Consider the following 12,808-nt stretch of genomic DNA (forward strand, 5'->3'; position numbering starts at 1 on the left):
TCTTCTTGACAAAATAAAAATTAAAGCCTGCTGGAATTTCAACATTTTAGGTGACAAATTCAATCTAAGGTCACCGAAGATTATCTTTCATATCCAAGAGGTTTTGATAATGGCTGGAGGAGGCTGGATGTTATGCCTTTGCTAATTGGTCTCCAGAGATATGAACTGTTGCAGCATTATTTCAGTGCCATGATATCTCTGTGCTGAGCTCTGCTATAAAATACTTGTTCAAAAAAAACTACTAGTGACAAATTGACAGATAATCAATACAGCCAAGTCCTTTTTCCTTTTCAGAATCAACAAAATTTGCATTTATATAGCATCTTTTGAAGTAAAAAACGTCTCAAAGCAAGAATTAAAAGAGGTGCTATCATCTTGAAGCTAATGGGTTATCAATATTAACAGATCAGCCCCCATCACACACTCCAATCTTTCCCATAACAATTCGAAACTAAAGAAAATAGAAGAAAAAAAATAAAAACCCTATAAGGTGATGAATCAAAAGGACGCATTTGGATTCACACTACATATGGTACCTAAGCAAATTAGAAAGCCCTAGATCGGAAGCTTTAAAATACAACTTTACAAAGTCAGAGTTTTCACAAACCACAAAATGCCCCCAAAATATAAAGCTAATCAGTCATTTTCTTAAATACCAAGTACAGAATTGATGAGATTAATTTACCTTTATTCCACCATATGTCAAGTTCAGATTTTGATTACAACTAGGTTATTAAAAATAAAGCATCAACCCCCACCTTTGGAGATACAGTGCTTCCCTCCACATTCTGATCACTTTAACATAGGGTAGCTATCATGTCACAGGGTGATATATCCACCAGCTCTACATTTGTTATATACATGCAATTTGTTGCCAGAATGCCACAAAAGTCCCACAGGCAGTGAAAATACCAGTTTTTAAATCATAATAAAACTTCTGTTACAACAAGTCATACTCTTAGGCCTTGTTTGAAAGCCATGAGCTCAAGCCCACTCCAGGACCTGAGCACATAATCCAGGTTGAAACTTCAGTGCAGTAGTGAGGGATTGTTGCACTCTCCGAAGTGCTGGCTTTCAGATGAGATGCTTAATCTCATCAAATATTTTATCTGTCTTTACAGGTGAAAATAAAAGATCACATGGTACTATTTGAAGAAGAGCAGGGGAGATCTCCTAATGTCCTAGGAAATATTTATCCCTCAGGTTGTGAAATAAAATATCCAAAAAACAAATTATTTCTTTCTTTTTTTAACCATCTGGAAAGAACACTACAGTCACTTACCAGACAGGAGCACTTCCAAATAATTTTCTCCACACGACTTTATTGTCCTTTGAATTCACTAGATTGTTGCCCAAATTTTCCAAAGATATAATCTGGTCTATATGACATAAATTGTTACGAATGTCATAACAATGCGAACATAAATGCACAGAGGAATAGCAAATCTCACTGACAAAAAGAATAGACAGGAGTTATATCTAAATAATGATTCATATTTACCTTCTCCTTTAAGAAAATATTTCCACATACAGTAGGCCCACAGAATAGAAGGGAGACCAGAGAAGTAGAACACGCTCTCCCAGCCATACCAGTCCAACAACACTGAACCAACAGCCCCAATTATTAGTGTTCTATAGAAACAAAAAAGGATCATGGTTCATTACCATGCAAATGGCAAGTAATGATCCCCTATAAAAGTCAACATATCCTTTGCCCTAGTACTGCTTAGAGTACACCCCATTAACTGAAACATTAACTGCAGTAACTTCTGTTCAGTGACAACTTTAAAACAAATACCAAAACTGGTTATTTTCACAGAATTATTTTCCAATAGAGGATCAGCAAGTTCAATACAGTACCGACTTTGATACAGTTCATGTAAATGACACTATAAAAAAAGAAATAAACTACAATCTCCATTTACAAAGTGCCTTTAACATAATTGAACATGAACATAATCAGACTATTTTGGGCACCAAGTCAAAACCAGAGATTTAGGACATGTGACGGAAAGTTTGGTGAAACAGGTAAGTTTAAACAGCATCTTACTGGAGGAAAGAGAGGTTTCAGGAGGAATTTCCAGGGCTTAGGGACTTGGTGGCTGAAGGCAGAGCTGCCAATAGTGAAGCGATTAAAATCAGGGATGTCCAAGAGGCCAGAATTGGAAAAGCGCAGATTATCCTGTGGGGTTGTAGAGCCAGAGGAGGTTACAGAGATAGGGAGGGGAAAGGCAAAGGGAAGGGGAAAGCAAGTAAGGGATCTGAAAATAAAAGGATAATAGTTTTTTTCAAAATAAGGCATTGTTCATCTGGGATCCAATGTAGGTCAGCAAGCACAGGGATCTTGGGCCAATGAGATGATAGGAGTTAGGAAATGGGCATCAGAGTTTTGGATGACCTCAAGTTTACAGAAGGTAGCATGTGGGAGGCTGACCAGGAGGATACTGGAATAGTCCAAGTCTGGACGTAAAAAAGGATTGATGAGTGTTTCAGCAGTGGATGAGCTGAGGCAGGTGTGGAGTCAGGCAATGTTACAGAGGTGGAAATAGTCGGCCTTAGTGATGGTATGGATATGTGGTCAGAAGCTCATCTCGGGGACAAAAGTGTCACCAAGGTTGCGAACAGTCGTGTTCAGCCTCCGACAGCTGTTGGGGAGAGAGAAGGTGTCAGTGGCCGGGGAATGGAGTTTAGGGTTGGGATCAAAGACAATGGCTTTGATCTTCCCAATACTTATTCGGAGGAAATTTCTGTTTGTCTAGTATTGTCATCAGGGGCATCCTGTTGAGAAACAGGAAGGGGCCAGGGATAGATCCTTCTTGGGGACTCCAGAGGTATCAGCCATTAGAGCTGATTCTCTCTATGACAGATAAGCAGGGAACCAGTCAAGTGCAGTCCCACCCAGCTGGACCAGGGTAAACAGAGCCTATCATGAGTCCATTGTTTGTTTGGTTCTGTGACTACTTCACAAGAGACGCTGGTGTCTGAGAACTAAACTTTTACCCACTTCCAATCCTGTGCTAGATACTGCACTGATTAGCAATCCAGCAAGATTCCCCAACATTCCACCTCAACAGATTACTGATGTGCACCATTTACATTTTCCACACCAGCACAACTACTGATTGAGCTGGCCAAGTCCTAAAGGACATAGCTGCTAGGCTGGCTCTGTGACAGGTGGTGAGGGAACAAACAAGAGGGAAAAACATATTTGACCTCACCAACAACCTGCCTGCTGCAGATATCTGTCCATGAAAGCATCAGTAGGAGTGCCAATGTACAGTCCTTGTGGAGATGAAGCTCCATCTTCACAATGAGGATACCCTGCATCGTGTTCTGTGGCACTACCACCATGCTAAATGGGATAGACTTCAAGCAGATCTAGCAACTCAAGGCTGGGCATCCATGAGGCATCGTGGGCCATCAGCAACAGCCGAACTGTACGCAACCACAATCTGTACCTCATGGCCCGGCATAATCCCCACTCTATCATTACCACTAAGCCAGGGGATCAAACCTGGTTCAATGAAGAGTGCAGAAGGGCATACCAGGAGCAGCACCAGGCAGACCTAAAAATGAGGTGCCAACCTGGTGAGGCTACAACTCAAGACTACTTCTGTGCCAAACAGCGTAAGCAGCAAGCAATAGACAGAGTGAAGCGATTTCCACAACCAATGGATCAGATCTAAGTTCTGAAGTCCTGTCACATTCAGTTGTGAATGGTGGTGGACAATTAAACAACTCACTGGAGGAGGAGGCTTCACAAATATCCCCATCCTCAATGATGGGGGAGCCCAGCATATCAATGCAAAAGAGAAGGCTGAAGTATTTGCAACAATTTCCAGCCAGAAGTGCAGAGTGGATGATCCATCTCAGCCTCCTCCGCAGGTCCCCAGCATCACAGATGCCAGTCTTCAGTCAACTCGATTCGCTCCACGTGGTATCAAGAAACGGCTGAAGGCACTGGATAATGCAAAGGCCCTGACACTATTCCAGCAATAATACTGAAGACTTGTTCTCCATTACTTGCTGCACCCCTAGCCAAGCTGTTCCAGTACAGCTACAACACTGGTATCTACCCTGCAATCTGGAAAATTGCCCAGGTATATCCTGTACACAAAAAACAGGACAAATTTAACCCAGCCAACCCAGCCCCATCTGTCTACTCTGCATGATCAGTAAAGTGATGGAAGGGGTCATCAACAGTGCTATCAAGCAGTATTTGCTTAGCAAATGAGAAGAGAGTGTGACAGGAGGACTCTGGGTCAGGCATTCAGCAGCACCTAAAGGAGAGTGCAAGAGAAGGACCCTAGGACAGGCAGTCAACAGTATCTAGACAAGAGTGAGAGAGGAGGACCCTGGAACAGGAAGTCAGCAGCACCTAGAGGAGAGTGAGAGAGGGGGACCTTGGGACAGGCACCTAGAGGATCTAGAATCTAGTCTATCCTCAAGTAGGAGTAAGTGAAAAATAAAAACAAGGGTCCATATTCCTCAAGTAGGAGTAAGTGAAAAATAAAAACAAGGGTCCATATTCCATTTAGTTAAGATATGTCTGGGGAGTTCAGTCCTGTGATTTGCACATCCTGCGCTATGTGGGAAATCCTAGACGCTCCTGGCTGTCTGGATGACCATGTGTGCAGGAGGTGCCTCTGACTGGAGCAACTCGAGCTCCGGGGTTTGGAGCTTGAGCAGCAGCTGAGGGCATTACGGTGCATTCACAAGGCTGAGAGGTTCGTGGATAGCACATTTCAGGATGTGATCACCCTGCAGTTTAAGGAGGTGCAAGCAGAGAGGGAATGGGTGACCGCCAGACAGAAGAAGGGGACCAGACAGGTGGTGAGGGAATCCCCCAAGTGCATCTCACTCGCAAACCATTTTTTGGTCTTGGAAAACAGTGAGAGTGACAGTTCCTCTGTAGAGGCCAACCAGAGCCAAGGCCATGGCACTGTGGGTGGTCCAGCTACTCAGTGGGGGAGGAAGAAATGTGGAAGGGCAATAGCGGTAGGGGATTCATTAGTGAGGGGAGTAGACAGGTGTTCTGAGGCCATAGCTGTGACTCCAGGGTGGTTTTTTGCTTCCCAGGTGCCAGGGTCAAGGATGTCATAGAACAGCTGCAGGGCATTTTGAAGGTGGAGAGTGAACAGCCAGAGGTCGTGGTCCATGTTGGGACCAATCTCATAGGTAGAGAGAGAAATGAAGTCCTGCAAACAGACGTTAGGGAGTTAGGTAGGAAATTGAAAAGCAGGACTTCAAAGGTAGTAATCTCCAGATTACTCCCGGAGTCACATAGTAGGGAATATAGGAACAGAAGGTTAGAGCAGATGAATGCATCGCTGGAGAGATAGTGCAGGAGGGAGGGCTTTAGATTCCTGGGGCACTGGGACCATTTCTGGGGAAGGTGGGACCTGTACAAGTTGGGCGGGTTACATCTGAACAGGAACGGGATCAACATCCTCGCGGGGAGGTTTGCTAATGCTGTTGGGGTGGATTTAAGCTAAATTGGCAGGGGGATGGGATCCTGAAAAGTAGTTTAGAGAGGAGAGAAGCTGAGATGGAATTAGAAGTTAAAATGCTAGTAAGTGAGCCTGGAAGACAGAAGAAACATAGGGTGGGTAAGGAAGAAGTGAGTTTAGCAAGGCTAAATGGAATATATTTTAATGCAAGGAGCCTGAGAAATAAGACAGACGAGCTGAGGGCACAGATAGGCTTGTGGGAGTATGATATCATAGCTTTGACCGAGACCTGGCTAGAAGAAGGACAGGATTGGCAGCTCAACATTGCTGGTTATAGCGTATTCAGTCGACATAGAGAGGGGGATAGAAGAGGAGAGGGGGTCTCAATATTGATCAAGGAATCAATTATAGCGCTGAGGAGGGATGATATTTTGGAAGGATCATCAAATGGAAGCCATATGGGTAGAAGTAAAAAGCATAAAAGGGGAAAACACACCTTTGGGTGTGTACTATAGTCCCCCAAACAGTCAGGGAGAGCTAAAGGATCAAATATGCAATCAAATTTCAGAGAAGTGTAAGAATAATAAGGCAGTAATAGTGGGGGATTTTAACTACCCAAATATTAACTGGGATAGTTTTAGTATGCAAGGTAGGGAGGGAGCAAAATTCTTCAGTTGCATCCTGGAGAACAATTTTTAGCCAGTATGTAGAAAGTCCAACAAGGGAGGAGGCAGTTCTGGACCTAATATTCGGAAATGAGCCAGGGCAGGTGGAAGGTGTATTAGTAGGGTGCGTTTTGGAGATAGTGACCATAGCTCAGTTAGATTTAGGATAATTATTGAAAAGGATAAGATAGGGCCGGGAATAAAAGTTATGAACTGGGGAAAGGCTAATTTTACTAAGATGGGATACGATTTGGCCCAAGTGGACTGGGAGCAGCTACTGACAGATAAAACTGTGTCAGAGCAGTGGGAGGCATTCAAGGAGGAAATAGTGAGAGTACAGGGTAAATATGTTCCCGTAAAGACAAAGAGGGGGAACCAAGTCCGAAGAACCCTGGATGTCAAGGGACATAAAAGTTAGGATAAAGAAAGAAAGAGAAGCTTATGGCAGATACCCAGGGATCAATACGGTAGAATTCCTAGAGGGGTATAAAAAGTGCAGGGGGGCACCTAAAAAGGAAATTATGAAAGCTAAGAGAGTACATGAGAAAGCATTGGTGGGTAGAATAAAGGACAACTCAAAAAGGATTTTAAAAAAATAAATAAAGAACAAGAGAGTAACTAGGGAAAGAGTAGGGCCAATTAGGGACCATAAAGGTAATCTGTGTGTGGACCCGGAAGACGTGGGTGCAGTTCTCAATGAATACTTTGCGTTGGTCTTCACAATGGAAAAGGACAATGCAGGTATAGACATCAGGGTCAAGGACTGTGAAATATTAGAGCAATTAACATAGAGAGAGAGGAGGTACTAGCGGATTTAGTGGCCTTAAAAGTGGATAAATCAGCAGGCCCGGATGAGATGTATCCCAAGCTGTTGAGAGATTCAAGGGAAGAGACATCAGGGGCCCTGGCATTAATTTTCAAATCCTCTCTGGCCACAGGTGAGGTGCCAGAGGACTGGAGAGCTGCTAACATTGTCCCATTATTAAAAAAGTGAGGAAGGGATAGACCAGGAAACTACAGGCCAGTCAGTCTAACCTCAGTGTTGAGGAAGCTACTGGAAAGAATTCTAAGGGACAGACTATATCTGCACTTGGAGAGACACGGATGAATCAGGGATAGACAGCATGGATTTGTTATGGGGAAGTCGTGTTTGACAAATTTGATCGAATTTTTTGAGGAGGTAACCAGGAGTATTGATGAGGGTAATGCATTTGATGTGGTCTACATGGACTTTAGCAAGGCTTTTGATAAAGTCTCTCATGGCAGACTGGTCAAGAAAGTAAGAGCCCATGGGAGCCAAGGCAAAGTGACACGTCGGATCCAAAATTGACTGAGAGGCAGGAAGCAGAGGGTGATGGTAGAGGGATGTTTCTGTGACTGGAAGTCAGTTTCCAGTAAGGTTCCACAGCGCTAGGTGCTGGGGCCCTTGCTGTTTGTGGTGTACATAAATGATTTGGACTTAAATGTACGCAGAATGATCAAAAAGTTCATGGATGACACAAAAATTGGTAGGATGGTGAATAATGAGGAAGATAGCTGTAAACTGCTGTAAGCTAGGATATCAATGGACTGGTCAGGTGGGTAGAGCAGTGGCAAATGGAATTCAACCCGAAAAAGTGTGAGGTAATGCACTTGGGGAGGGCTAACAAGGCAAGGATTATACTATGAATGGTAGGACCCTGGAAAGTACTGAAGATCAGAGGGATGTAGATAAGTTGGTTAAGAAGGCATGTGGGATACTTGCCTTTATTAGCCTAGGCATACAATACAAGAGCAGGGAGGTTACGCTGGAACTGTATAAAACGTTGGTTAGGCCAAAACTGGAGTACAGCGTGCAGTTCTGGTCATCACATTCTAGGAAGGCTGTGCTTGCACTGGAGAGGGTGCAGAGGAGATTTACCACGATGCTGCCTGGGCTGGAGGGTCTGAACTATGAGGAAAGATTGGATAGGCTGGTGTTGTTTTCGTTGGAGCAGCGCAGGTTGAGAGGGGACCGGATAGAGGTGTATAAGATTATGAGGGGCATAGATAGGGTGGATAGGAAGGCATTTTTTCCATTAGTAGAGGGGTCAATAACCAGGGGACATAGATTTAAGGTAAGGGTAGAAGATTAAGAGGGGAATTAAGGAGAATTTTTTTCACCCCAGATGGTGGCGGGAGTCTGTAACTCACTGTCTGAGAGGGTGGTTGAGTCAGAAACTCTCATAACATTAAAGAAGTATTTAGATATTCACTTGCATTGCCATAGCCTCCAGGGCTATGGGCCAAGCACTGGAAAATTGGATTAGTGTAGTCAGATCTTTGTTGACCGCATGGACATAATGGGCCGAACGGCCTCTTTCTGTGCTGTAAACATTTTTGATTCTATGAGCCAACAACCTGCTCACTGATGCTCAGTTTGTGTTCCGCCAGGGTCACTTTGCTCCTGACCTCATTACAGCCCTAGTTCAGGCATGGACAAAAGAGCTGAACTCCAGAGGTGAAGTAACAACCCTTGACATTAAGGCAGCATTTGACCGAGTGTGTCATCAAGGAGTCCTAACAAAACTGGAGTCAATGGGGATCAGGGGGAAAACTTTCCACTCGTTGGAATCATACCTAGCACAAAGGAAGATGGTTGTGATTGATGGAGGTCAATCATCTCAGTTCCAGGACATCACTGCAGGAGTTCCTCAGGGTAGTGTCCTCGGCCCAACCATCCTGAGCTCCTCCCCTCTATCATAAGGTCCGAAGTGGGGATGTTCGCTCATGACTGCAAAATTTTCAGCACCATTCATGACTCCTCAGATACAGAAGCAGTACATGTCCAAATGCAACAAGACCTGGAAAATGTCCAGGCTTGGGCTGACAAGTGGCAAGTAACATTCCCGACACACAAGTGCCAAGCAATGACCATCTCCAACAGAAGAAAATCTAACCATCGCCCCTTAACATTCAATGGCATTACCATCACTCAATCCCCACTATCAAATCCTGGGGGTTACCATTGACCAGAAACTGTGGATACAAAACAAGTCAGAGGCTAGGAATCCTGCAGCGAGTAACTCACTTCCTGACTCTCCAAAGCCTGTCCACCATCTACAAGGCACAAGTCAGGAGTATGATGGAATGCTTTCCACTTGCCTGGATGAGTGCAGCTCCAACAACACTCAAGAAGCTTGACACCATCCAGGACAAAGCAGCCCACCTGATTGGCACCCTATCTACAAACATTCATTCTCTCCACCACCAATGAACAATGACAGCAGTGTATATAATCTTCAAGATGCAATGCGGGAACTCACCAAGGCTCCTTAGACAGCACCCTCCAAACCCATGACTGCTAACATTTAGAAGCACAACAGCAGCAGATGCATGGGAACACCACCACTTGGAAGTTCCCCTCCAAACCACTCACCATCCTGATTTGGAAATATATTGCCGTTCCTTCACTGTTGCTGGGTCAAAATCCTGGAACTCCTTCCCTAACAGAACTGTGGCTATACCTACAACACATGGGCTGCAACGGTTCAAGAAGGCAGATCACCACCACCTTCTCAAGGGCAATTAGGGATGGTCAATAAATGCTGGCCTAGCCAGTGAGCTCACATGCCATGAATGAATTAAAAAATGACTTGCCATCCTTATGGCATGCCTGGATGAGGCTGCTAACAAGCATCAAACTGTATGTAGTTATTAGAGACAGGCTCAAGACAATATAAAGCTATGGAGCCTTTTAGCCAGCAGAAAGGAAGAGTCTGGGCATGATTTTAAATCAGGTTGGAGGGATGAACCTCCAGGAAGGGTCAAAAGTGTTAAAAGTGTTTGGAGGAAAAACATGAATACAATAAGCATTTGTCTACCAATAATAGCAACAGTATTTTCTAGCTAATAGTATTTCAAATAAGTTTGCTAGTTATTGTTGGGATGCTAGTGATAAACTTATTATTTCATCACATTTCTGTGTAATACACACAATATTCTCATCTGTTGCTAAGATTGGTCTTTTCTGCCCCAGCCTATGAACTTGTCTTCTTGCAATTAACCTAAAAGATGACTTACCCAACCTGAGAGCCTGCACACACGGCACTGGAGGTAAACGCTCGATCACTTTCCCGCACTTTACTGGAGAATAGACTTGTCAGTGATGGAAAAAAAACACCTAAATTTCCCCAAAAAAAAGACATATAGTATTAGCCCTTGTAATTATTATTTAGCTAAATTAGTTATTAAGTTGAAAGAGTTAGAGGTGCTTTCAGAATTGAAATATTTAGGGCACTTTTACATTTCTTAAACTCCAAATGTCATGGCGGGGTGCTCAACATATGAGGTAATTTGGCAAGACTCTGCTCCTGTCTACTGGGTCTCAATGCTGGGAACAAAGGTTTAAGAAATGGACAATCACACTCAGGGCCAATTTGTGACCTGGCATTCCCTTCTAGCTAGGCTCCAAACCAGAATAGAAATCTTGCAAAATTGTGCCTACATAGTCTGAAGTGTTCCTTTTGTTTTTTGGCCCTATTCAGTGATTTGAGATTTGCTACTTTTGCAACAAACTATGTTTGTGTGGTTAACCGTGCAGCAGCAGTACATACACTGTACTCAAAGTCACTGCCAACATTCCAACACAATCTCATTTTATGAGCTGGACTTTGCTGCAATGAAATCTGATGCATACATACAAAATACATATGAGATTATGCGAGATAAAAGAGACACAAAGTAAAACAAATTTTATTTTATTCAAATTCTCCTACACTAATTATCTACTGAGAGAATAGGACAGTGCACATGTAAAATTAGTTTTCAAGGCCACTTAGGATGTTTGGCAGCAATATGACTTATCCCGCTATTTAAAAGCACACCTTGCTCATGAATGCGTCAGCAAATTTCTCTACCATCTTTAGTGGGGAACTAGTTGGTAAGTAACCCAAGTTTCACGACTGCATTAATTTTATTTCAGTGCAGAGTCTATTGGCAAGTACTTCAACAATCATGAGGAGCTCTGGATTTAATTTCTGGATCTGCATGCTTAGCTGCGTATGTCTTGATGGCAGAAGTTGCTGTGTGATTTACTCCATAATAGCGGTGAGCGCTGTTAGCCTCGCCATTAGTCTTATTACAAAATGGCCCATTAGATTTGTGTTTGTTTTCTGGAAGTTATACAACAGGTGAAAATGTAGCTATATGTTAAATAAGTCGCTAAGTGTAGTGATGTACATTAATAACACTATAAAAAAGCAAACTAAGTGCTAGCTAAACATGTATCGAACCTTGGTTAGACCATGCTTTGAGTACTGCGTACAATTCCCATTGCCATATTATTAAAAAGAAAGGACTGGAGAGGGTGAGGAAAGATTTACAAGGATGGTACCAGAATTGTGAGGTTGTACATACAAAGTGAGGATGAACAGGCTGGGTCTCTTTTCTCTTGAAAGCTAAAGGCTGAAGGGTGACTTAATATAGGTCTTAATTATGAAAGGCTTTGATAGAGTGGAAAGGGAACATTTGCATTTGTGGGGAAAAACAAAACTAGAGGCTATAAGACAGTCATCAAGTAATCAAACAGGAAATTCAGAAGAAAAATCATTATCCGGAGAGGGAGGAGAATTTGGAATTTATTAACACAGGGAGTTGCTGAAGTTAATAGTACAGATCTGGTTAAAGGGAGGATCAAATGGAGCATAAACACAAACCGGTCAGACCAAATTACCTGTTTCTGTGCTTTATGTTCTATGTAAATTCTTTATCTGAAGTTCAGCCAATATAAATACCACAATCCATATCTGAGCTACCAAGCAGTCTTATTTTTTATAAATTTAAAACTCTACCCCTCAATAAACTTTACTTTGAAAGTCACCAAAATAATTAAATAATATTGTACGTTGTAAAATATTGTAAACGGTATTTGTTAGCCCAATTTTTAATTCCAAGCAGTCATTCAAGTTACCATGTGCTGGCTTACATATTTATGATTTGTTATTTCATGATGTAGTATACACCATAACCATAATTTAGTCCAAAGCTCCAGCAACCAACATCCTGTATTTCATTCATCAGTGACTGAGGTTTTCAAGCTCTTCTGTATTAACCTTCTACAATATTTAAAAACTCTTAGATACTCCCTTCTAATGTTGACACACAACCTCCCAGCTAATATATGACGCACTATGAAGGATGCTATCCTCACTTCTGAAAGATAGAATCAGCTGTCCAAAGGAAAATAATGCTATCATAGTTGGAAACACTTTTAATTACTATATACAAATGGCAGATACAAAAAAAATCTGATTGCATCAAAGATATCTTGAATCTCCTCAAGATTTCTTAAGGACTGGTAACCCCAGTTTAAAAATATACGATCAAGAACACAGATCTTCATTATTTGGCCTATACAATGATATTTTTTTTCTTCTCTTCTATCAACGTTGTGGCTTCCATTCTCAATGACCTAAAGGAATATCACTTTTATACACCTTATACATTTAGCTCACAGGAAAGCTAGGTGGAAGAACATTACGCTTATAATAAATCACAACATAACTAGGATGGGTTGATGAAACATGCAACAGAAAATTTTAGTGCTGACTGGTATGGAGTGACTGAAATAGATGAAATAGAGAGAAAAATTGCAGTATTCATCCATTCCACGTTATGTTTAAAAGCATTTCAGAGAAAATCTCTCTTCGCCCCCCCACCCCCCCCCCCCAACAG

The 12,808-nt window shown here is 42.5% G+C and overlaps 1 protein-coding gene and 1 long non-coding RNA gene across 5 annotated transcripts in view; one reads left to right on the forward strand and one right to left on the reverse strand.

Annotated features, from left to right (window-relative positions):
• LOC144688526 (uncharacterized) overlaps positions 1-12,808 on the forward strand; it is a 933,048-nt gene that overhangs the window by 757,063 nt on the left and 163,177 nt on the right. The gene's annotated exons all lie outside the window — the stretch shown is intronic.
• Positions 1-12,808, reverse strand: part of slc17a9b (solute carrier family 17 member 9b) — a 65,612-nt gene that overhangs the window by 30,976 nt on the left and 21,828 nt on the right. For all 4 annotated transcript variants that reach the window (XM_078555207.1, XM_078555205.1, XM_078555204.1 and 1 more), the window contains exons 4-6: positions 10,157-10,256; positions 1,502-1,632; positions 1,283-1,379 (exon numbers count right to left, since the gene is read on the reverse strand). In XM_078555207.1, coding sequence (XP_078411333.1) covers positions 1,283-1,379; positions 1,502-1,632; positions 10,157-10,256 — 328 coding nt within the window. The remainder of the gene's footprint in view (positions 1-1,282; positions 1,380-1,501; positions 1,633-10,156; positions 10,257-12,808) is intronic.

The sequence above is a fragment of the Cetorhinus maximus genome, chromosome 13 (genome assembly GCF_964194155.1).
Source record: "Cetorhinus maximus chromosome 13, sCetMax3.hap1.1, whole genome shotgun sequence".
Classification (NCBI taxonomy): domain Eukaryota; kingdom Metazoa; phylum Chordata; class Chondrichthyes; order Lamniformes; family Cetorhinidae; genus Cetorhinus; species Cetorhinus maximus.